General features: G+C 40.5%; 1 protein-coding gene across 1 annotated transcript in view; it reads right to left on the reverse strand.

Moving 5' to 3' along the window:
- Positions 1-5,998: 5,998 nt before the first annotated feature.
- Positions 5,999-27,214, reverse strand: part of pdgfd (platelet derived growth factor d) — a 44,553-nt gene continuing 23,337 nt past the window's right edge. Inside the window, exons 2-7 of the mRNA XM_079271436.1 lie at positions 25,283-25,472; positions 23,592-23,769; positions 17,830-17,889; positions 15,178-15,391; positions 10,488-10,705; positions 5,999-8,525 (exon numbers count right to left, since the gene is read on the reverse strand). Of these exons, the coding sequence (XP_079127562.1) occupies positions 8,391-8,525; positions 10,488-10,705; positions 15,178-15,391; positions 17,830-17,889; positions 23,592-23,769; positions 25,283-25,472 (995 nt within the window). The 3' untranslated portion in view covers positions 5,999-8,390. The remainder of the gene's footprint in view (positions 8,526-10,487; positions 10,706-15,177; positions 15,392-17,829; positions 17,890-23,591; positions 23,770-25,282; positions 25,473-27,214) is intronic.

A 27,214-nucleotide genomic window follows, 5' to 3' on the forward strand; every position in this document is an offset into this window, starting at 1 on the left:
CTTTGGCTGAGCGAGGCACACTGTTGCCAGGCGGAACTGACTCTTTGGTGGGTGCAAGCGATTTTCTCACAACACAAAGGATGCAAATCCCAAAGTTAGGCCAGTTGCTGGATGACTGTTTGTTCTGCAGATGTTTCTCCAGTCCAACAGTAGATCCATTGATTGAAATGGTAATCCGTTTCACCATTTTCAGTTGTTGTATTTGTTATAGTTTGTGCTTCTGTGTCCCTGCTGTTAGTGTTGTACTTACTGTACATCTCACTTGTTTCCTGTTATCTGTTCGTTTGTGCACTTTATTTTCTGTTTCACTTTATCATATATTTTACTGTACATTTGAATATGTTTCTACTTTTTGCACTGTTGATTGTTGTTGATTGTTTAATGTTATGCAACACCCGTCTTGTCAAATTCCTTGTATGTGCAACATACCTGCGCAATAAATTCCGATTCTGTACCCAAATTGTAATGATCTTATTAAATTATCTTTCTACTTTTATAACAATAAAACTGCATGATCTACCACAAATAGTGGTACGCTAACATTGTATTGTTTGGCTGCAGCTTGGCGTACTTGCAATGGGATAGGGATAGCTAGTCTTTGGTCACATGGCAATACTGTCTTTGCAATATGCTCCATTATATTTTTGGATAAAAGTGCCCAAAGACTAAATATGATACATACAATGTTCGTGTTTTTTCCTCATTTTTCAGAACATCCTGACTTTGACGATAGAAGTATGAGTTTGTGATCTAAAAATATCAAAGTTGTACTGTCGGATACTTCCCCAACGTTTGTTCGTACCAGATTTCAAGACTTTAGACCAATCACTGCAAATGTTGGAGCATGATTTACTTCTCATACTAAATATAGTCTATAGGCACTAGTTGGTCTTTTGAGTGTATTTGTAAAAGATTCTACGAATAGAGACAACCTTTAAGACTTGACAATAATGACATGACAATGTAAGGGGAGGTTTCGGGAAAGAGTAAGGACAGTCGAGTGGACAGTTTAAAGTTCATGTTTCTCCGTGTGAGTGTGCGTGTGTGCAATCCAGTACATTACACAAAGCAAACCCCGACAATAATGCGTCACCTGGCAGGTAAAGCTCTTAATCTCATTTAAATTTGACTCAAATCTGTGTTTATCTTGCTGATGTTTGCAGTTTCTTTTTCCAGGGTTTGGTGTGTATGCCTGTATGGCCCTATGCAAGTTGTATGTGTTTATTTATGCATTGTTTGTTATGAGTGTGTGTGTGTGTGTGTGTGTGTGTGTGGGTAAGCTCTTTAAGCCTGTGCACTAGGTAATTCAGGTAATTGAATAGCCTGTAAGAATAAAGTGCGCCATGAGGTTCCTGTGCTGCCAGAATAAACTATTTTATTCAGCTAACACACACACACACACACACACATGCACACACATTGTATGCACGCCACGCAGACACAGCACTGAATCACTTCCATCAAATTAAAATGACTCCGCCGCCTCAGGGCTTTTGTTATTTGTTTTTTCCTGTACCCCTCTGCCTCTTCCTTTCTCTCTCTGATCCTTCTGCCCTGTTCTACAGTGTGACACTCTTATGAATGTAATTTCGCAAACCTGACTTTTCCGGAACTATGAAAATATAAACATTGTTTGTGCTTGTCTCCATCCTTTTTCATCATGTGTACAACTTTTAAACACTATATACAGTGTTTCATGCATCTGCAGTCCATAAAATATAGAAGCACAATAAAACATCCCATTAAAAAAACATCATCTTTATTCATCAAAAACCGTTTTAATTGATTCTCAGCTGGAAAAGAACCCCTGTTTAATCTGTCTATTTCACAAAGATTTGCAGGTCCTCCTAGAATCGTAAAATGGAGAAGCTTGCAGATTCCCAGCACACAGAGAGACACACACCTCACTTCTTGACTTGCACTTAAAGTTAATCATTTATTTCATGGAACAGTTTGGATCTGAGACTGTCATCTTTATTGGACTATTTTAAATGTGCCAGTGAAGACCCACAAGTACAACTGTCTCTTTTTTTTTCTTCTTATGTCTGCAGATTCCTCACGTACGGTCTTTTTCCATTATTCAAAAGAAATATCTAATATTCATATCTAAATGAAAGCTGTTCTATAATGTAGTGTGAAAGAAGGAGGAAGGATGGGACAGGAGGTTGGGAGGGTCAGAGAAATTGAGTGTATTTTGCAAATGAGAAGAAAAAACTGCAAGAACAGGGGAAGTATATGCCAAAGGGAAGAGAAAAAAAGAGAGAAGCTAGGTTGAAGTGGTGAAGTCAAATCTGTACCCACACATTTCCAAACAAACTCCACACACCTCTCACCCTTGGAGACGAGGCAATCTGTGGTGTTTCGAGCACAACAGCTAAATCAAATCAAATAACTCGTGGTCCTGTTAAAATGACTATGTGGATGGTGAAATTAGATGCTGGTGCCTGTTTTTTTTTTTTTTTTCTGGTGTTCGACATTGGCAGGAGAAGGAAGAAAGGACAGATTGACAGAAAGAAAGGACAGATTGACAGCACTCCTCCTATTTGTTTCTGCTGCATGTCAGCTCAGTGTGTGTGTCTGTGATGTTAGGCAGCGCTGTCTCGCTACATCGTGTCTCAGTTATGGATCATATTCTCACCATTCTTTCCTACACGCCTCAATGACTTCATCAGCTCTCCTCCACCTCCTCATCATCTGTCTGTGTCTCTAAAACCCTCTTTCTGTCTTCCCCCCCCCCCTGATTGTCTCTACTTTTCTCCATCAGTTCTGTTCATTCTGCTCTCCCAGCTCCTCCTGTCTTTCTCTGTCAAGTGTAACCTCCTTCTCCCTCTGATTGTTTGTCTTAAGTCTATTCATCCAACCCTTGTCCAGGCTGATTAACTGTGATGAGCCGCCACCCTAAATTAGAACATGCTTTGTACTTTAATGTTTTTTTCTTGGCAGTTTTAAAAAAAAACATTTTTACAACAAAATGAACCCAGCTTTTGTTTTTCAAAGGACAGCAACATGCTGAGTGTGGACAGATTCAACTACGGCTCAGCAACGTTTTAATAATGCTATCGAATGATAAACACAAATCATATTACAGCAGCTGCAAAGACTTTGGACGGCTTGAAAAGCAGAAGAATATAAATAGATTCATCTTTATCATCATGTATTATCATTTATCATGTTCATAGATACGTCTTCATCGTTTAATCTCGGATCAAGCTCTTGCTGCTTGAAAAATCACTCCAGGAATGAATGTGTTGCTGAATCTTGAATCCTTGAAGATTTCTCTTCCTTTTTCTACGCTGTATCTAAATTGAGCTTTTGCTGAGCTAACCTGTAATTAAAGGGACAGGTCACCCAAACTACAAAAATCCTTTGCATGTTTAATTGAATTGCCCTCCTTCTCTTGCTGTTTTGAGACAAACGGTCTCCTTGATCGGTGTTGTCTTCTCTACCATCCATGCTACAACTGCACAGTAAATGAAGGGTAGAAGGGGCCCTTCAGGTTTTTTACAGTAAAGGTCTGTCTACACGAGAAATCTTTAAAAAGAAGAAGAAGTCTTTAAAACACATTCCAAAGTATACACTTAAAACTTAACAGAGACAGAAACGGCATTACATTAGACAGTGGAGGTGTGAGGTTCAACAGAAGTGGGCATTTGGGAGGCAATTGAAAATATTCACTTTTATTATGGATATTTTAGGATCCAGGATTTGTGGAGCTTATATACAAAAGTGACTGAAATCAGGATCTCTCAAACTCTGCTTCTATGATTTTGTACACCCGTTTTGAAATCCGACCCTTGTGAGTTCACCAACTTTATGGATTTCTTCGTAATATTTAAACTTGCATTCATTGACGTTGTTGCTGCTCGTCCAGTTAACCAGCTAGTCGCTGACTGTCTGTGTACCGTTTGATGCAGCTGGAGGAGCCCACAGTGGGTTGATCGCTGCAACGCTTTTCCTTGAGGAGTCTTTAAATGACCCTGTTGAGAGTGAACCACAAAAGATGCCATGCTGATGATCATGATCTGTTAATCACAACAAGTGACACCTTTCTCATTACATGTAGTTATTTGATGCAATTTTTAATATACAGATATTAATTAGTGAAGCTTTAAGCTTTGAAGATGTAAATCAGAAGGTAGCTTGCTGTATGTTTTCTCATTCAGTCTTTCTCATCTGGGAGAAGGCTACTTTGTTTTGTTGAATCTCTTTCTCTTAGAACAACTCATAAAAGAGTTGGTGATGGATGGGTAGATGTGTGTTTGAATGGATGGATGGATGGACCAGAGAGGCTGCTGTGTAATGATGACGGCAAAGGAAGGGTTGCCACAGCAACTGCTGGGACAGCAGCCTTGAGAGGTATAGAAAACGACTTGAATGAAAAGTAATGGGTCGCCAGCCATGTATTCATTTCAGAAATGACTCATTTTGCATACATTTTGATCATTATCCTCGTCTAAAATGTCTGTATTGAACAAGGAAAGATGAAGGGAAAAGAAAAGACAAAAAAAATAAATATGTAAATGTGTAAGTGTCGAACCATCATCGTTCTGATGTTCAACACTCGTGTTGTTATTGCTGTATGATGGGAGAACTCAAACAGTTTTGAATGTCTTGATTTATCGAACTTTGAGCTTAATAATATTTAAACAAATGATAAAGCTTCCTGACTTTGGTGATCCCCTTACTTTAACTCTAGTCATAACCATCTGGTTGATATTGCAGTTCTTTTTTTTTTTTTTTTTAATGAAATGTCTGGAGAACTACTGGGTGGATTGCCATTACATTTCCGAAATATATCCATGGTGCCCATTGGATAGATCATAAAAACGTTGGTGCTCCCTTAAATGTTCATGTAGAACTATCATCAGGTCAAAGTTATTGTTTGGTTTTTGCCTGCAAAACAAAAATCCAGCCTCAGCTGTGCTTTGTATTTAGTGCTATGACAAACTAAGATCCTGAACTTAGTTAACATTATACCCACTTAACATTGTCAGCATATAAGCATGCTGGCGTTGCAGTAGTATAGCCTCCCATAGCATGACTAAACAGCTTCAGCCTTCTTAACTCTCACACAACACATTCTGCAATAAAACCACCGTGTTCAGTTGTCATGTTGACACTTGTAAGTCGTCAACATGGGACGCGTCTAATCTCCATCATCCGTCTAATATGTTGTGAGTGCAACATAAAACGGATGAATCACGACCCACATCTCTGATTGTTCAGCAAGTGAAGTCTCAAGTGACAATTCAGCCTGATTCTTGGGTAACTTAACCTTTCACCTGTGGCTGCACGGCTGCTGACTCAAAGAATCGGAGTAAATGGGAAACATTTGACTGGCACAATTTTATGACCTCTCTTTAACCACTGATGTTTTGGTCTTTACAGCATTTCTGAGTGCAACTGTATATGTACGTATAGATGTCTGTACGTGTGTATGCGTATATATTTGTGTGTATATATATTTTTTTCTTTTTATTTATATATATATATATATATATATATATATATATATATATATATATATCTTTATTTTTTTAAATCTTTTATTATTTAATATTAATAAGTAGTTCTTAGTTTATTTTTACGTATGCAACTGTCTCACTGAGCTTTCTGTTATTATTGCCTTGTTTTTTGTGAACTCTGTTTTTAAAGGTGCTGTATAAATAAAGTTGTTATAATTATTAAAGCACATCTCTTGTTTCCATGGTGACCTGTGTGCGAGGACATATGCGACAGCAGAGCAGCCTTGTTGTTCAAACTTTATTTTTCTTGCTTTCTGTGCTTGTGTTCATAGCCAGTTACTTCCGTACCACTTTCTCCCTACGTCTCTGTCTCCAGTGGGAGGTATCCACCGAGACGTGACACGTTTCCTATTACGCTCAACACGCCATCAAACAAGCAATTGTCCCATATCACATATAAAACACTGTGGAGTCAAACATCTGATCAAAGCAGTGTTTAGTGAGAACAAAAGTCAAAGCACTGGAGGCAGTAATGCTAGAAACACTTTATATATCATGACAAACCAGCTGATATTTTATGAAAACAACAGAGAAACACACAATAAATTATTGAAGTAAAGCATACAGTTTCATCATGAATATGTTTCTCAATACAGCAAAGCAGGTTTTTGCTTGAACTAACCACTTTCCTCTGAGTTGAAAATATGACAATACAATCCCCACAATCCCCAGAAGGGAAGCTGAAACTCTGGACCGAATCAAATCCAAAGCATGGGAATCCAAATGTGTCAAATGTGTGGTTTTGACGCTCTTCATTTGTGTAAATATACCAAATCAATAATCTAAACAATTATACACGACCAGGCTTAAAATGTCTGAAGTTGAAATACATGTGGCTTTGATGTAAAGAACTGGAAGAGAAAACAAACGTTATGAGCAAAAAGAGGAATGTCACTTCGGAGCACGCAACGATGGAATGTGCTGATAACACCAGCAAACTGGCAGACACAGGATGCACGCACACACACACACACACACACACCCCTCACATCAATTCAAAATGCATAAATTTGTAGCACATTTCATAAAAGCTCTTGCTAGAGAAACTATAGATTTTCCAACGAAGCATCTTGTTCGTTAGCTTCTGAAATTATAATTATTATAATTTACCTGCCAACTGTCCTCTGTGAAATCTGACCAAAGCACCCGAGCCATATGAGCTTTGTGTTTACCTTCAGAGTTTCAAAATGCAGCACACTGGAATGAAAGCAAAGAGAACAGAAGACAAAAGTTTTACAGCCAACTGAGGCTGCTTTCTAAGATGATATATATAGCTAAACACAACTGTGTGTGTGTGTGTGTGTCTGGGGTAAACACCTTGGAAATGTGACTACCGCACAACCTGACACGCTTTTAATATATTTAAGATTTCTTCAGATATTGTGTATCCACCACCTGCCAAATAACACCTGTGACGTACACAGGCACATCAAAGTGCTGCCGTGTGACACATGGGAGGTGATGATGGAGAGATGATTGATTTCTCAGAGCTGGGTCGTGTATTTGGAAGAGATGAGCAGTTACTTTGAATTCTTGCTCTATTGCTTTGATACTCTCGCTACCTAGGCACACACACACACACACACACACACACACACCCACACAAACACACGCTTGCACGCACGGTCACATGCCGACCATTCCCATGCTTGTATCTGCTGCCAGCTCTCACAGACTGTTGGTAACCCTCCACCCCTTAAACAAAAGGCCGTCTTCCTGAGCTGTTACTGGCAGAGAGACACACACACACACACTATGAACATGCTTATTGGAACCGCTTAAGTAGCTTCAATCTTTTTATGATGTATCCTGAAAGTGTCTCCTATCTCATCTCTCATCCAGAAGTGCTGGTAATCTACAAATAGGCGGCTTGATTGTCCCTTTTCTGTCAGTCTCCTAATCATCTCTCTCTCTCTCTCCCTCCCTCCCTCCCTCTTCCTCTTCTTCTTCTAGATTGTGTTTAGGGTCTGAGGATCACAGTTTTATCCGTGTTAGCAGAACTCCAGTTAGCAGTTGGAATGCCAGGAATGCTCAGAAAACTGAGCAGAGCGCAGCTGCCTGATCTGACGTCTCCTTTTTTATGTGTTAAGAGAATGAGCGATGAAGGGAGAGAAAGTGTGTGTGTGTAGAAAGAGAGAGATGGAGTCAGTGACAAAGAAAGAAGGGAGCAGGAAGTGTGTGGATGGAAGGACAGACAAAGGGAAGCTTGAATATATACAGATTATGTTAGTGTGCAATTCAGATCTGTAAGGTTGTGGTTTGCTTAATTTCACATCAAGATAAAGTGTTATTTTGGTTTACACTTCGTCCAACCCCTCTCCCTCCCTCCTTCTGTCTCACGCTCACTCATCTCAACATGCTCCTGGCACGAGAAGTAAATAACAAACACTCTCTTTAGAATATAAAGGAACCCACGACACGCACATGAGATGGGAATAAAAAAAACTGTTCACATGGGGGTTGAAGTTGATTCAATCAAGTTGGCATTCGACTTCTCAAATCAAAATGTAAATGCATGTTTGGTAGAATACTGATGTCAATTTTTTCATCGTGTGGTATGGTATTTGTTTTTTGAGTCCAAAGTATCTTCCGTATTTGGTTATTGGGAGGAAAAAACTTTGATTGAAAGAACGAAAACATTGAAACGGTTATGCATTTACAGCTTTGGCCTGTTTACAGATGAAGGTTTACTTGCAAGAACAAATGTCATATGGGTATCATGAAAGCAGCGGTTTGTCAGTCCAATCGGTGCCGTCTTCTTTTCTGCGTGTGTCTGCGTTGCTGCAATTATATGAAGTCAGTTGCAAAATAGATTAAAGGAGAAATTGTCCAACAATTCCAGATGCGTGCGCCAGTTTGGACGTGTCAACGAGGGGGCTGGGAGGGACAAACGCACTCGCACTTTTCATGGTGTGTGAGGAAGATCTCATCGATGACCCAGCGCACCCGCGGCCTCCGATGGCGCTGATACAGAGAGACATCCGGGCTGTACTTCAGCACCTAAAGGAGTCAGAGAAGAAGACGGCAAGGAAGGAGAGAGGAGGTGAGAATACGCCTGGATTGTTGGTAGGTGTGGAAAATACTTTGTCAACTCATTGTAGTTGACGGCTCCCAATAAATCCAATTCGACAGACCATGAGAAATGTGGAGCAAATAATGAGATGCTGATGTAAATATAGATAAGATAGAAAGCAATGGGCCACTGTTCATCTCGTTAATCATAACCGACCACACTGGAAGTCCTCTATTATTTTAACAGTCAGTCACTCTTGTTTGTTTTCATGGTAACGTGGAGCTGAAGCTCTTCCCAGTACTAAGACATCCAGGGCATGTTGCCAATTGATTCACTGCTGACTGTGCAAAACGATAACAGTATGCACTCTTAGAAAACATACTGTACCAAATATCAGTACAGTGTGCACATATACAGACTGATAATTACAATATGCTTTATTACTATGTGAAAAAGTTAGCATATTATCGTTTTCAACAAAAGGTAGACCATTATTTATGTGTTTCCCCCCGAGTCTTTAAATGTGCAATAAAATAGATTTTATAGTTAGAATTAGTCCGTGTTTCACGATAACTGACTGTTGCAGTTGGCCAAATTGCTTCGCTGGTGATATTGCCAATGTGAAAATGGAGTGGAAGTACAAAATGTTCCACAACTGATGCAGTCAAATTGGTCTCCGAAACTCAGTGAAGGCATACTGCCCATGATTTATGTCAGGACTTTCAGGCACTGAAACGATCGTGTGAGTAATAATGTGTTTCTTCAGAAGTAAAGTCAGAGATGGAGGCAGTCGCAGGTGGAAACCCCTCACAAAAACACAAAACCTTATACTCTGACAAAATCACGCCTTTCTCATGCTCACACATACACATAGCACAATTACACCCCAAATCCTACTTTTGTCAAAATTTCTATTGTGTGATTTTTCAACGGCTAGAGAGAGAGACACAGATAGAGAGAGCCCTACAGACCATGTTTCAATAATGAAGCTATACAACAACAAAGACACAAAGTAATGGAGGGATGAGAGAGAAAAAAGAATGAATGACGGGCTTAAAGAACAAGAATGGTGCATTGCAAAGGGATAAATTGAAAATGGGAATTGGGGAGAATGAAAGGATGATGGAAGCCCAGAGAGACAGAGAGACTGATAGAATGCTAACAATGCATCGAGACCGATACGGAGAGATTCGAGAGAGACAGGCGAAGGCAGACAACGAATGGAGGGGAGGAACCGGGAGAAATTGTGAGGCTGATGGTGCATTGCTGCTTCATTGTTGATGCAGCGCCTGCCTCTGTACGCCCAATATCTCTCTCCTTCTCACTCACTCACTTACTCGCACACTATTTTTTTTTCAGCCCCTTTCAGCCAAGCACCTAAAACTCGAAGTCTAAATTGAATGCCGTCACTTTAATTGAAAGGCCACTGCGCACAGAAGCATACAGTATGCAGAGGTATTAAATGCACAATTTCTTTGTTCCCCTTCTTAAAAGCTCTATCGTTTGTCATTTTATTCATAATTTTGATACCCATGGAAATCAAATAAGTGTCAAACTATGACTTGTAAACATACTGAGATTCTTTTCATGTTGGATTAATCTCGAAAAAGGTTCATTTTGATGGTGCACGACAAGGGGGAAGGAAAGACCGGAACAAAAACACAATCATCAGGCGTCAGTCAATCTGAGCCTCCATGCCAATGCTCACAGTATGAATACCTACAGATGATTTACATACTGCCTGTCCGCAAATAGGTTGTGACCGTGGCTAATTCCTAACGTCTGATAATTGTTATTAGGTCCTATAATATTACGCTCACAATGGTTTTTATACTTAAAATGACTGTTAAGCGAGAGAAATTCTTTTCTCAGTCATTTCATTACATTTGTAATGTGAGTGATGCTTTGACAGATCTTCGCCAGCGTGTCTTCATTTTAATACGACCTACCTCGTGTAATTTGAGTGTCTTCTTGGAGGCCTCACAGGTGCAGCCGTTGTTCCAGTTCTGCGTTCCGCAGCCACAGTTGCCTCCACACTGTTTGACGAGCAGACATCGAGGGAAGAAGACGGCATTGGTGGCCTTCAGCTCCTCGCGCAGGTTCACAGAGTAGTTGCGAGGCGTGCAGCTGTACCGCTTGACGTCTTCATGGAGACGGTTCAGATCAACTGGAAAGCGAGTGAGAGAAAAGACGGAAGACAACTCATGAGTTAGGTTTTTGTCGTATGTATGCTTCCTCTTTGCTGTGGTGATTTTGGACTGCACTGAGGGAAGGGGGACAGAGAGACAAAACGCCGTTTTGATTTACTGCTCGTCTATTGCTTCGAATCATCATTAATATCAACGTGTGACATGTTGGAGACAATGACGGAAGAATGAAACTTGGGGAGGCAAAGAAGTTAAAAAAGATGCTCAGTATTGATTGAATGGTTGAAGGCTCGAGGCAACTGACTGAATGACAGAAGTGCACATTGTTGCTCAGCACAAGGAGAGCCAGAGGCCAAACTGTAGCATTTATTTTGAGATAGGTAGATGTATTTGTAATGTGCTGAAGGAGGGAGCCAGAATAATCATCCCAAACATTTGTTTGACTGTTCTAGCATGACGGACAATTGAAAGCGTGAGTGAAGGAGACCAAGGATGTGGATTTGTGGTGGGACGCTTCATACTGCTCTTATTCAGGGTTGGTAGGGTTACTGAACAAGATATTCTGATACAATTAATAACGATTGTATCACAATACAAACATGCCTTAACTTGAGTCGTTTCTGTTACTTTTAGATTATACTTGTACCAAAAATGCTGAAATGTTGCTCTTGCTTTCTTTGTAAAGCAGAAAAGTAAAACAACATCACAGTTCAAGTTCTGCCTTCCAGCTCGGACAATACTGTCTTCAAAGGACTTGAATCATTCGGCACATTAGTGTTGTCGGATTTTAATCCCGTTCTTTATTTAAACATGTATTTTACAATTGTAATCCTGCTAATAAGACCCATTTTTACTAAATGTGTTGGTAATGTGATTACCTCTTTATTCCCCTCTAATTGTAACAGAAGACGGTTCCACTTTTACATAAAGCTGTTCAACGCATTACATTACCAAAGTCTGCTCATATTCTGCAGGCAATCCAGAGTGGCCACAGGTGGGTTTGAAGGACAAAAAAATAAAAGGGATGAGACGAAGAACAGAAAAGAAAGAAGAGCAACAATCAGCTGCAGGTTGACTGCTCTCTTCACCGAGGTATCGACACACTGTCCATACCAAGAGTGGCGATTGCACAAGGCCAACAGAGCAGTGATTGTGCTTTACTGTAACGCGTATGTATTGCAGTGAACAAACACGGCCGCGGTGAATAAAATATGACGGCAGCAAAACGCCCCAAAACTGCTTGGGGTTCAGAGGGTTAATGGTCTCATATGGTTCAGAAGTGACAGCCCTGAGTACCATGGGAGGCACCGACTCCCATATTCACATGGACACAGTCTGACGCTTCACGACCTGAAGAAACGACTTTTGACTGAGCGACCTCTGAGCAGAAACAACATGACAAGAAGAAATTGCTGATGCGTTCGGAAGCCATTCAGCGCCAAAATCATGAGTGGCTGCCCAAGTATTGCCGTCTGCCTACTGCGCTGGGTCCCCACAAAGTAACGGTTGAAGTGGCAGCATCACCAATTGCTTTTGTTCTGCAATCATGGCGCCATTCTCCATTCGGAAGCTACGCTGACATTACCCGTTAAACAAATGCAATATTCTTCAAACACGTTTATTTGCAGGGAAGATTAATTAAAGGTTATTCGAGCATTGCTAGATTCTTTCACTTCATTTAAGTGCAATGGGCTTTTCATGACCCAATACAAGAATAAAGGACTTTTCATGATCAATGGTTTGGGATGAAGGTAGAAGGTGCAGTGTTTATATTGACAACATTTATTGTGGGTCCATCTAAGTGGTAAGATTGCCCATGTGTACAACATGTGTTTTATTTTAGGCCTTTTCAGTTGCATGGCAAAAAAACTAACATCAAACAGTGTGCCTGTGTCACGTTTAAACAAAATCCGGGTAATTCATTGGTCTGTATTTTGGATAAGTGGAGACATATTTGCATGAAAATAGTAGAGAAACGAACTGAATGATCATTTGCTTCTCTATTCTGATAATAATGAAACTCTGCTGTACTGCCTGGTTTGAACCTGTTGAAATGTCATGTTTCATTTGACCACTGGAACAATAACAACTGCAGTGGCGTGGAACCCTGTCAGGGAGACTGCGACAGAAAGACTGAGAGCAAGCAAAAACTGACTGACACTCACAGAGCCGCCAACATGAAGTGTGTTGCATCTGTGCGCGTTTGTGAAAATTATCAATTTCTTTCTGCCCTAAAGTTCTAGTCGGGGCTTTGTGTTGTAATAATTGTGTTAACTTATTGATGTGCTCGTTACTTGGTCTTAAAAGTTTCCCAATTAATATTGCATTTTGACTTACTGTCCTTCTTGGGAACAAAGGTTGGTGTGAGCTTCTAAGTGTGTGTGTGTGTGTGTGTGTGTGTGTCTTAATGAAAACAAAGCTAAGCTGCTGACTGCGGCAGATTTCTGCTCCGCTGCACTGGTTGAATTTCCAATTAGAGAGAGGTACGCATGTACAGTGTATCAAAGACCTGCGGCAACTATGCACCTTTCTGTAGTGCTGCAACGCACACAAACTCCCCATATATGGAGCCTTCTAATGCCAGCCCAACACACACACACACATGCACTGGTAAACAGAGATAGATTTGCTGTCAAGCACAACTGTTTACTGAGGAGCAGGAGAGCCCTTGGGTGGAAAGACAAGAGAGAGATACTAAGGCACAGGTGAGGGAGACGAGGTGGAAAGCACTCGGGTCTGTTGCAAGCTTGAATACTTCTATACTGTGGACACACACACACACACACACACACTACCCCTATGATGGCGTGACGTGTGTGTGTAATAAGCGTATTCGTGCCAATACATCCGCTATCTCTGTGCATTTTAAGGACAACATCTATTGCCTCAGTGACCCCCAGGTTGTTTGCACTGACTTAGCAGTAAAGAATAGCCTTGAACGCTGGTCCCGTGTCACCTTAAATCTGTCACTGGCTCACTTTTAGACCCACTAGAGGGCAAACTGCTCATTTGAAGATGCAACAGCTTAGTCGGGCTACAGTATGCTGTTGCATCATAATATGACGCTTTGTTATATTCCCAGAAAACGAATAGAAATCTCTTTCAAGTACAAAAAGTACTTTCACACCCGAATTCATCAGAAAGATTTTTTTAAATCCTATTTCTTTTCCTTTTCAGCTCAGGAAAGTAAAATACACAGATGCTTCTTCGACCTTTTTTTATATAATTCTTTATACACTCAACCACTGAAGAGGCAACACTTCATTGACACGTTCTCATTGGCTGTCACCTGTGCTATAGTTCATTAGACGGCAGCAATGCGGCTCCATTGCAGTCATTACAGCCTTCACTAATCCGTTTTTATGTATGCCGCAATATACGTGTGAATGGGCCTCCTGCTGCGGGGGTCTTTCGTGGTCAGCACAAGGCGGCATGCTCTCCCCCCTCCCCTCTATAACACCAGCTAACAACCACTGCACCACGTCTGCAGCGGAATTCAGTGAACGCAGCAGAGTGTTGAGGATCACCGTCTGCAGCACAGTAAAATGAGTTGAGAACATCAGCGTTCTCCTCTTCCTGCATCAACTTTACAACCGCGACCTAACACGTCACTTCCAGTCCGCTGGCCTCATTATTAAAGTTTATTGTATTTGCTGTATCGAAGATCTTTTTCCCAAGTCTTACATGATAATACATATTAATAGTCAATGTTTCTGTTGACTGTCTCTTTGTCCATGTCTATCCATACAGCAAGACAACACTGTACAAAAGCTGAAAGAGCATCTGCTTGATCCACATGATCCTAAACCAAGCGTGTTCTTTTTGCTGCTATACAATCTTCTCCCTGTAATTAAGCCCAAAACAATATATATGGATATCTACAAATATAAGGAGCTCCACTAGAATTATTTAAAGCCCCATTTAGCATAGTTTTCTATGTTCATGTACTCAAACAACCTATTCACAAGGGGCTGCAAGTACTCTGCAGCTCGACACAGCTTTTTGACACGACTTAAGGTCATTGTTTTAGTTCTCACACAATATTTCTAATGAAGCATTTACCCATCCATAGCAGCCAAGCTTTTTTATATGCAATTGCTGGTTAGACACCAAATTGTAGGGCTACTTTGTACAATTTGTGACTATTTTAATGCTGCAAAACTGGCGCTTCTTCTCATTTTCGATTCTTTATTTTTGATATTTTGATGGCATCCAATGAATAGCCAATACCGTCTCTTCTCTTCATCCTATCTACTCATGGTCTTCATTACACTTCTGTATTGTAATGTCTGATCACGTTCCACTTGCAGCAGTGATATTAGGGCCACATTAAAATGATTGTTGTCTTACTAAAAAGCAAATGCAGGTTTGTGTATGTACGTTTCAGGTTTAGTTCTCTGCAAAACAGCATTTGTTTAAGATGATGTACATATGTTTGTTGGACAGTTTCATGTACGGCTTATAAAACATGGGGATTTTAAGTACATCTTACCTTTATTATGTCTGCCTGCCAGTTGATAGGCCCTGGATTTATAATGTATGTGTGTTTGAGTATAGATACTGTCCAGGTCCTGTCTCCAGGTTTCTGGGCTCAGGGATCTGATAAGCTGTTCTACAGTATCAAAGGCAGCTATGGTCCGGTCCAAATCCTCCAATGAGAAAGGGACCTCTGTGACTGCCGCTGGCTTCTGCCCTGCACCACTGTCCTGCAAAGAGCAAATGATAAATGCAAAATTAGGAGTTCTCCTTTGAGCCTCATTTGAGCCTATTCTAACTTTGGTAATTGTACATTGAAACAGTATTACCCAAAGCACATTAGGGAAACCACGGGTAACCATGAGCCAAAACTCTCTAGGAAATTACCTTTGGAAGGGTTACTGGAGAGCCAGGGACAAAGTCGCTGTGATGTTTTACATTGTGTGGTCGGGAATCTTATTATTCGTTTTTTCATGAAATTTGGAACCCTAACCCTTCTTCTGCAGCTAAGGGAACATTGGTTTTCTTTGCTAGCACTAAAGAGATATCCGAGGATTCATTGGACGATTTGGAGGCACCAACTTGTCCCTTTTGGCCTGACACTTGTGGAGATCCCTCATACAAATGTCAGACAGAGCTTTTTGTGAAATGAAAACATATTTTCAAGGCGATGTCTTGACCTGATGTCCACTTCCATCAGTGTCTTCCTCCACAGTGTAGCTTTTTCTCTCAAAATCTCAAAATTACAGTAATATACTGTTGTATCTCTGTATTGTGGAGTGTGATCAAAGCACTTGAAAATGGTGCATTCGCTGTGATTATAAATTCTCTCCATGCACTCACACAGCATGTCAATATTGGAGTAGGCTGATATTGACTAAGTTAAGAAAGCAGCCTGTAGTCTGTAGTATAGCACACTGTGGTGGAAATACTCTTTGTATGTCGTGACAGCAGTCGATAAGCTAACCTGGGAGTGAGACTGAGTTAGATTCAAACTTGAACATGCTTTGCATGCTTGAAACGGCGAGCTTTATTTTGCCACAAAATCATTATTGTGCAAAATCAACAAAGTCCTCCTGAATGGGTAACAATTTCCTGTTTTTATATATATTATATATATATATATATATATATATATATATATATATATATATATATATATATATATATTATTGGTGCCCTTCATTTTGCAACAATACTTTTGAACACCACTTTATATCAAACAGTCATTCACCCTGTTTGTAAACGTCAACATGCAGTCTGAGATGCAGTTTAGAAACAGTGGCACATTGTAAATACACTATAAAGACGAGCAAGAATGTTAAACAGGGAATTCATTTTTTTATTTTTACGAGTAAATCTTATATGATGCATATACTTCTAAATGTGATTTTCCTTTATATGTTGTTACTTTTTCACCACAATGAACATTTACAAAAGTAGCAGCACATTGCACAGATGATTCCCAGGTGAGTCCTGGTCCTTGCTGCAGGGTATTTATCTAGCTAGGAGGCAAGTGCAATCAAATGCTTATAGTATTTAGGAATATTCCATCTTTGCCATCAGCTGCCATAATGAGCACTGACTTCAGATCAAAGGGCACAAGGGTTGATGATGACAACATGTCAGGAGACTCAGATGCATTAAAGCTGACAGAAGTACACCTTTAAGGGACTTCAGTGTATGAATGGTCATTTTAGTATCGCAGCATGCTCTAGAAATGTGACTCTGGTTCATGTAAAACAAAAGATTAGATTAGATTACTTTTAAAATAACTATATATTGTCATCTGATGCAATTTGTATTTGCTTTCAATGTTCATTGTAAATAGTTTAAAATGTTTTTGTTTTCATCTCAAGCTTTCAAACCAACGGGAGGCTGAGCGCTAACAGAATAGCAGCATTACAATGAATGAATCACACTTTCTATTTCCTCAGTAATGTGAAACAGTTGTCAACGTGAATTTAATCTAACGCGACAGTTTGAATATAAAGTGAAAGAGGCCAACAAGAGGCACGGGCACTTCCCATCTACACTGGCAGTGACATACCCATACATAGGAAAACACATACACCCACAGAGATGTGACATTACCAATCCATGCAGAAAAAGGGCCACGCAGCCCAACGCACACTAATTATTATGGTCACATATGTCACTGAACCCGACTGCTCGTACTCACGGACGCACACAAATTACACTGATGTACGTATGAAAACATTAGTCTACGGAATCCTGTCATTTTACAACATGCATATTAAATACATTCCATGGATGGATTTATTCTGTGTGGGTGTGCGTGTCTATGCAACAGGGCCGTATGTCGTATCTGTTAGTGTAGCCATTGTTCCCTGTTGTGTTTAAGAATGCATATATGTGGGGTGCCAAGGTTGGAAGGGCAGGTAGGTTGTATGTGTTTAAGTACCATAGTATCTGTGCTAGAAACAGTATCGCCATGAAAGTTATCAACATATTAGTTTGGAACAAAGGGAACTGAAGTTGTTTTTGGAACAATTGAATAATCCCGGTGATGGAAATGACATTTTCCTCACTGTGCATCTCTTTTTATGTACACATTTATTGATTCTATTCAATGGCTGATGTGTGAGCTCTGTTTCAATTTAGTTTTTAACAATTCATAAAGTGTGTATGTGTATGCATGACTCACCAACATCAGCGTAGTGACAGCCTCCCAGTTGGTGTTGGATGCAGGCAGAGGGGGGTCGTACTGCAGGAAGGGACAGCAGAAATCATCAATCATCAGCTGATCAATTGTGGACAAGAACCAAAAAACCAACAAAGAACCAACAAAGAAAAGACACGGAAAGATGAATGAATGGAAAGATATTTGGTGTTGCCTGTGAAGTTGGTTTAGTGCTTTGAAAAGGTCAAAGGTGCTCTTCAGTTAGTGGTAAAAGCAGATGGATTATGACGGATTGAGGCCTTCAGGTACAATAAAAAGAAAGAAAGAATCATGATCTTGTGTGAGGGAGTTTTGCAATTTCTCAAACATGACATCCATATTGGACATATTCTTACACTTGCTGACAGTCACTGTAAGTGATGGTTCGAGGTTAAGCAACTGCAGTGAAACCACATGTTAAAAGTTGAAGCGTGTAGCTGAAGGCACTGTATTCACTTTATATGTTTATGTTGGACTAGAGAGAAACGTCTTTTCAACTCCCCTGTATGTTCAGTACATTGTGGAATTGACAATAAAGCAAACTTTGATACCTTTGATAAAGGCAAATGGATTACATCTACCGCTCCATGCTCTTACTTTTTAAAAAACGTTTTCAATAGTTTACTTTAAACACAGCTTGTTGGAGACGGAGTGGAGCTTCACATGGTGTTACGCCCCCTGACTTAACTTATGGAAGGTTATCCGAGATATTCAGGTGTCTGCCTGTCTAACTGTTGGACTATCAGTGTGTGAGGAAAACCCGAAAATAATTTCCAGAGAAGCTGGTCACAGCATGCCTGTGTGTCTGTGGAAGTATTGAGATTCTGGTCAAAGCACGTTTAGATGATAAAGCACTCAGACTGACATATTTGGCACACATGCACACATTCTTCATCTTTTTCTTTCTCTCTCTCACACAGGCACACACACTGTCTCTGGCATCACCCTTTTCTCTCTCACACACACGCACGCACGCACGCACGCACGCACACACACACACACACACACACACACATAGGATTTTACTGGCAATCAAATCCCTTTCCTTGAAGAGTCTTACATACCATCTCCAGTCAATATGGAACAATAAATATGTCTCAACCACACTTCAAAGACACTGTGCCCTCACTTTATCTCTGCGTGTGTGAGTGTGTGTGTGTGTGTAAGTGTGTTTCTGCTAATGTAATAGAGTTGACAAGGCCTCTGCGTGTGCAAGCGTTTTCGTTTTAACATATTTTCGTATGTGGCCTTTGGATAAATGTACTGATACACATAAACGCACTACCAAACCAGCTGTGATTGAGGTCAGAAGGTTTCCTGTAAGAGCGTGTGTGTGTGTGTGTGTGTGTGAGTGAGTGAGAGTAAATGCATGTTTACAGATTCCGAGACTCATTCCCTTTTAAGGTTGAATGCCTCATCGAGCACATCTGGGCCACTTAATGGTTGGAAAAAAGTTCAAGAGACGAGGATGTCGAGGGCGGACTGACAGCCTCTGAGCACACAGGCTGTGGTCACCTGACGACTACAGCATCAAACCTCTACCCTCTTGCGAAATTTTTCATATTATTGCTTGCTTACAGCAGATGCACCTATTTGTTGAAACTGATAAACTAAGGAAGTTTGCTTATGTCTCTTCTATGGTGTCAAAAACAGATGAGCAGGTAGACAAAGGTGTCTTGCACAGTAAAATTGTGGGGGACAGCAAACAAACTCTCATAATAATAATGTCGTATGTACAGATCTCTTCCTGGTTCACAGTCAGCAGATTCGTCTGACCACTTTTACACAAGCCGAAATGAACCAGTGTTTGAATCGCATGAAAACAGGTGTGACCCTCAAAATCCACCGATTAATTGATTAACGTTTTGCTGTACAAAGTAGTATACAGATACAAATTTACCATTCATACATTTTGGATTTTGTGATGTCTCATAATTAGGAAATGGTAGAGGATGTAAATAAAAGTCTTTCTAAGTTGCAGCAATGATTGGACACACAAGGATATACATTTTGTCAAGTTGCTAAAATAAGCTCATTTTGTAGTTTTTTTTTTATAAGAATTTGAGAACAATCTATGAAGCAACATTTGTTATAGAAGCTAAAAGTAGTGTCTCAGGCAATATCGCCATATTCACTGGTGGTGTGGGAACAACTTGTTATTGACAGTTGCAGTCTCGCGGCGGGGACACCGGGGAGCGACCCTTTTCAACCTCCATTTTGTACAGTTGGACACTAGAACGTCTGAGGATTAAGCGTGTGGTAGATGGGGATGCAGGGAAGAGCTTTTCCCCATCGACTTTTACTCCGCATGACCGGTTATCTCGCTTACAGCCAGAGGACATTCAAGTTGGCAGATAAATCACACCGGCCACATTTATGCTGTCTCATCTCTGTCTGAGTCTAAGCTCATTTCTGACTTGATGCCAGGATAATGCTCCTTTTCATGTGGTTTACTGTGATGCTTCTGGTCTTAATCTGCAGTACATTCATGTTTATATATCAGGATCATTCAATTAGTGGAAATGCATGTCTTCACGGTAATTCCAGCAGCAGCAACAGAGGCTCGCCTGGTGTTTGCAAACCCACAGCTGGGTACTTAAGGACTTAAGAGATTGCTACTCAAAGAACTTAGTGCCACCAAGAGCATCTCAAATAGACTCGATAACAACATCAAAATGATGAGGAACTATTTAGAAAATTATGAATTATCGTGCTACTTGAAAGTGTTTGATGGGAGCTGTTTATTATTCGGCATTATCTCAGACACACACATGAAGGCGTAACATCGGTCTGTATGGGGAGCACATGTTACATGACTCAGAACGGGATTCTGGGAACTAACTTGGATCGTCTTTTCCCTTTGCACCTCAGGAATAACCATCCAAAATACATTGCCGTTGCTTGTATGATCTCAGACAGTAAAATCAATAGCAGAAACAAACACAAAGAAAAATCGATAAAGTTCTGAAGTCTTACAAACACGTATAAACTGAGACGTGCTTCTGTTCACTATCAGTATCATGGTTTGTGCATTAGAGTGATTCTTTTCCCTTTCCCAAAAACCAAATTTAAACAGCTCCTAAACAGTTTGTCTTGTGCAATCAAAAGCACTCATTGCTTCATGTAAGTCTACACTGAATCACAGCCGCTGAAAAACAAGAGTTGATAAGGATCAAAGAATAATGATTTAGGGGGAAAACAGTGACATGAATAATGAGTAAGGCCTGTGCTGCAGACGGTGGTCTTTTGTTTCTTTGGAGATGGGGAGCTGTTGTATTCTTATATCGGCCGTCAATTTAGGTCCCAATCTGTGGAAACCTAACCAAACCTCTTTTTTTGAAAGACAAGACCCAAAATGGACCCAAGGACCTTATTAGACCCCATTTACACTTTCCATTTCAAGTGTCTCGTATCAAATACACGTGAGTTTAGACACACTCGCATACACTTAGCCACATGATATACTGTATTTGTCTCCATTTGCCAGATCACAATTCTGATTGCAGGCTACGTCCAGGCTACATGTTAAGTTGCCTGTCAGATAAATGCCACTGCAGCTCTTAATACCCACTGGGTGTTGCTTTAGAGACCAAAATGTCTGTCCAGGACGCATGCAGTGGCCAAGAAGACCATCACTGAAGCGGCGCAATGCTCCTCTAATTAACAAGCAGCCGCAAAAGGTCATAAATGCACGTTATTTTCCCTGCATGTCCCAGTTCACACTTGCTGTTTCGCCTCGAAAAACATATTTTGTCCTCCGGTGATCGTTGTGACACACACGTGATCAGAGTTGATGGTGAGTCTGCTCGGGTATTAGATGAACGAGAGCCGCACAGATTTGAAACATGGCAGGTGTTTAGTGGTAAAATTGTGTTTTGGTCTTTATTCAATCTCTTTTCCCTGTACGCTTTCATCTGACTTGCTTTCCCTCAAGAGGTTTCCTTTATCAAGTCAGTCTACTCCACAGCTCACTACCTCACAAATGCCTCTCTTTCTCTCTGCCTCGCTCAGTTCAGGTTGTTTTAGCCATTAGCTGACATGTCGATACCATCTCAGACACCTGTTCTCTCCTTCCAATGCTGCTTCTCCTCATTCGCTCTCTGCTTCTCTCTTCCTCCTTTCCTCTTGCTGCCTCCCTTCCTCTTCCCTCTTATCTGTTCGACAGGTCTTGAGAGAACAAATTAGACCTGCTGAATTAAGCCACACACACAGCTCCAGTCTAGCTGAAGGGAAGCTGTGAGTGTGTGAAAGATGAAGAGATATAAACACACTCAAACACAGGAGGTATTTGAAAAATGGGGAATGAGGAAAACAATGGATGAGGAGGGGGGGGAAGATGGAGAGAAGCAGTCAAAGTTTGGGAGAGAGTGAAAGAGATAAGAGTTATATTTTAGGCTACTTTTACTTTGTTGCCACCATGTTGTTGAACGTGGTGAAGTTCCTCTCTCGTCTGGGGCTTTGAGGTCATCTGCATTTCTGGGATATTCTTTATTTCATTTGCATTTAATATAGATGCCATTTTAATCAGTGTCTGGACATCAGCCACAATGAACTATGGTTATTTTTAGCTCTTATTTGATGTTTGGTGGGACTTTAAATACTTTGCACATGTAAATCACATTGTACATATAAAAAACAGGATTCTACTTTTCTTTTGCCTTCAAATGACCTCCAACTCAACCAGATATACCGTACCTTCCATGCTGCCGTTAATACTCAGCAACAAACCAAATGTGTATTGATCCAAAGCTAAAAATAGTCTCCAACAAATACCCTATTTACTCGAGTTTGAATGGCATTTTCTAAAAACTACAGTGCCCAGCTGTTTTAGGAATTGACTGGCCCCTTTAAAAAAATAAAATAAAAGTAGGAAAGTACTGACCCAAACATTATTCGTTGGTCTTCATCTTTTCATGGGATTTGGAAACCATAATGAAAGCTTCTCATAAGCATTTTTTGGGCGCTAAAAATAGTTTTTGCTGTGGATGTGTAGAGCTGTTTGTACACATTGTGAGGGCCATGGTAACTGTAAATACGGTATCCCTCTCTCTCTCTGACTTAACCTTCACTCCAAATGTGCCGATATACTTTTTTTCTCTCAGATAATAAGCGATGCCACCAGTTCACCCCTGCCTGTGACGGTGTGTCTCGTCCCCTCTCGCTCCTCTGCACTCATAAAAGAGGAAGCCAGGGAACATCACACCAGCTGCTCTTTCTCTCCTCCTTTTCCTTGTGATTGGAGGGCGGGAGCACATCTTCAAATCAGAGTCCCTCTCTTTCTTCTTTCCTCTCCCTGACAGAATGACAAAGCTAATCTCCTTATCCGTTCGTTTGACAGCCTTTAAGAGAACACTTTCTCATCCTCACCCTCCCTCCTGCCCTCTCTCCCTCCACCTCTCCTCGACTGTCGAGTGGACGTGTGATAAAAGAACAGTTGGCGAATGCATTTTGTCATTTTACCGACGGTGTCACTAGATCCTTCCTCTTTCCCAGCTTCATATCTCCCCCTATCACCCCATCTCTTTTTGTGGAGGTAAAAGAATGAAAGAAGCATTTAACCTGGAGCATTGCAGCGGTACTTGGGCTGAACCCGATGTGACAAAAAAATTATCAAAACTTTAGGCTGTGTCCCAAGTAACAGCTCATGATTCTTCCACAACATTCATATGCCCATCAATGTCTGTGTGTGTGTGTGTGTGTGTGTGTGTGTGTGTTATAGTGTGTCTGAGTGAAAGTGCATGTCTCACCACCAGTGAGTAGTAGACTTTGAATCCTGGCTTTGCAACAAAGTAATCGTCAGACTTGAAGGTGACTCTGAGCATGTTGTTTTTGGAGTTGAGACTAGGCGGTGCCTTCAGCCCACACCAACGACCCCAAATTACAGTGCTGGTCTCTGATTGGTCCTCCACTTCCACAAAGTCATACCTAGAGCGAGAGATATGGAGAGGTGGATGAATGTGTGGGAGGGAAGAGGGAAAGATGATGGATGAGAAATTGTTGTCAAGGAAATAGGAAATGTCCAACTTTGCAGCTGATATAGAATTATGAATGAATGAACGTGTCGTCACAAATTTAAGAAAAATCATTCAGGAAAAGCAGTAGACTAACACAATTGGGTCTTATGATTAGATTTCATTATTTTTGGTAAAAACAACATTGCACTCACTGTGATTGCTGACATTTGTGAATCAAGTGACAAAGCTAAAAATAATCGCGTTTTACAGACAACCTACCGTACTTACCACACTACATAGTTTCTTGTGCAATGAAGGATTATTACCCTCATTTTCGGTGTGCTTTCTTACAGTTTTATATCTAAATCAAGGCAGTACAGTAGTTTGACATTTTGGGAAATACATGAATACACCTTCTTGCTGAGAGTTAATTAAGAAGACCCATACCACGCTCATGTCTGTTTGTTAAATATGAAGCTGGAGCCAGTCCCGGGGTAGCTTAGCTTAGCATAAAGACTAGAAACAGAGGGAAACGGCTAGCCTCCACGACAGTTTTGTGTTGGAACCTGTTTATCAGTGAGCTTTAGAGGCTTTAGAGATTTTGTTACCTTTGGAAAGAGCCAAGTTAGCTGTTTCTGGCTGTTTTAATGCTAAGATAAGCTAATCAGCTGCACGTTCCAGCTTCATATTGTACAGATATAAGCATGGTATCAATCTTCTCATCCAACTTTAGGCAAGAATGCTAATAAACCTGTTTTCAGATCTCAGCAACTACTTTGGTGAGTACAGTAGTATTATCAAAAACAATAAAATGATGGCCTGCACTAGAAAAACAAGAAACAATTTGTGATGAACTAAGTTTTCTTTAAGTCATCGTGTACATTTAGCTCATTCTGACACTCATTAGTACTTTAATTTAGTGATCTCTAGTGATCGAAACTGTGATGAGACAAATTTACGATTTATTCTCAATGCACTGGGCCACCCTGCCAAACCACTAGACAACAAGCATTATGCAGGAAAAGTTTTTGGACGACTTTCTGGCAATCAACGTCGCAGTCAATTAGTGAGTCCATCTATCAAACACACACACATGAATGCACAGATACAGTCAATGTGACAAACAAACTTTCTCCCTCTTCCTACCTTTCCAAATCGCCCCCCCCCTGTTGTCTTTGCATCAAAGTGCTTTCAAAGACGGCTGAGTTGCATATGGGGATTAAAACGTCCATTTTCTTGCTCAAACCCAAGGACAAACTTCTCATACTTCTTGCCCAGAAAGCATACTTCAACTATCCGACTGTCGTAGTGATTCAATCCTCTAACCTTCTTAAATTCTTCTTAAGTGCTCTGTACCTCTATCCTTCGTTCCTCCATTCAGGTATTGTCCCCTCTTTCCCTTTGTCTGTTTTTCTACTCTGCTCTAATCATCACTTTCTCTCCATCTGCTTTTTTTTTCTTTCTTTCTGAATCTCAGGTTTTACCTGCACACTCCATTCTCAGCCTCCTCCAGGCCAAAGTGTCCGTCAAACTCCAGGTGTATGCGGCTCCCTCGTGGTGACTGCAGTTTCCATGACAACAGCAGATTGCGGGGGTAAGCGTTGGGGAAGCGCGGACTCAGGATGGCTCCGCCCACTGCCGTTACTGCGATGTTTTCCTCTTTGCGGTACGAGTCTGTGGTGAAGCGATTGCTTGTCCGTTAGTGGTTACAACTAATCAGGTATATTTAGTCCAGTTGTAAAAAATCACAAGCAAAGCAGACTGTTTACAGACACAAGCACAAAAACATACACGGACGAACAAAACAAATACAAAAGTGACATCAGTGTAATGATAACATGACCTCAGCAAAGGTACTTTAATCCAGCACTTATAAAGCTTTTAGCTTAACGTATAAAGGCACAACTTAATGGCATAGTTTTTGGAAACACACTGATTCACTTTCTTGCCAAATGTTAAATTAGTGGATGATATAACTCACATATGTCCCTTCAATATGAATTACAGCCACCAGCTGGTGAGATTAGCTTGGAGACTGAAGCTCAAAGAAATCCACCTAAAAACTGCAAGTTTGACGGATTAGACAAACAAGATGTAATGTGTTAATTAGCCAGCTTTAGAGGTGATGGTAGGCAGAGTTTTCAACCTTCAGATAGAGGTAAGCTGTTTCCCTGTTTTTACAGTCTGTATGCTAATTAAAGCTGCATTGTGGTGGTCGCTTCATATTTACAGACAGATAAGGTCGTTATCCTTCTATCTAACTCTTGGCAAGAAAGTGAATAAGCGTATTTGCCAAAGTGATGAGCTATTCCTTTAACTGTGTGCTTTGTAGCGTGGTTTGTAGAGTTTGGAGTGCGAAAAGAAAACAAAGTACAGGGTAACAGGAGAAAAGAAGAATCCATCTCACCTCTATCGGGATAAAGAAGGCTTGATTATGGATCTGCTGGAGATTGTGTTTTTAATGACGTTTATGGATATGTTTGTGTATCCGTCCTTGTTTCAAAGTGTAGGTCTGACCTCATCACACCAATTCGATTTTGGTTTTGTACAAGAGGAAAATGTGGCCTGATGGTGCTTCTAGAGAAAAGGTCAAGGCATCAACAAAAATATTGAGATGCATTCTCTGACGGTCATGAATATCAACAGCAAATTTGAGAGGGAAAAAAAAGTGGGCCCCTTGCTCAAAGGGAAATTAGGGATTCACCAAAACCATTAGAAATAATTCTCTGGTGACCAAAAATCACATCCTGTTTAATAGAAGCTCTTGAGGACAAAAGATCATCACATACTGTCGCCCTGAGCTAAATACTGTTGCAGTAAAATATATTCTTGTCAACGCAGGAAATAACGTGTGCATGGCATGAACTGTACATGTACAATGTGCAGGTTAAGCTTGCATGTAGGTTTGCTTTGAAGACTTTGTAAATAACAGTGTCTGTTCATTGCACTGCTGTGCCAAAACTGCAAAATCTGTCTTTACTGTTTCATAAATAATACATACTCTAAAAACGAATAAATGTTCTTCTCTCGTTTCAAGTAAAATGAGGGATGCATTTAAGAACATAACACAACGCTTTTGACAACATATTTTATCTTGGAAAAACTTAATTTTAGATTTGAGTGGGAACGTTTGCCGAATATATTTGTGCTATGTCTCGTAGTGACGCTTTTAATAATCGCCACAGTCGCTGAACATATGAGACATACTGGTTTTGAACTGTCCATGGGAAGACTAAACATAAGACGCTCTCGTTTTCATGTAATCATGTAATTGTCGGTGTGTTTCCCGGACGGCTGAACGAGTGCCGTAAAGTCTGGAAAAGCTGCTTCGGTTACAATCGAAGCTTTCCGTCAAAATATTTTAATTCTCAATTATCTATCGGTTGTAGGTCATACGTACCAATGAACGTCACAGT

Source organism: Melanostigma gelatinosum (assembly GCF_949748355.1).
Source record: "Melanostigma gelatinosum genome assembly, chromosome: 7".
NCBI classification, from domain to species: Eukaryota; Metazoa; Chordata; class Actinopteri; order Perciformes; family Zoarcidae; genus Melanostigma; species Melanostigma gelatinosum.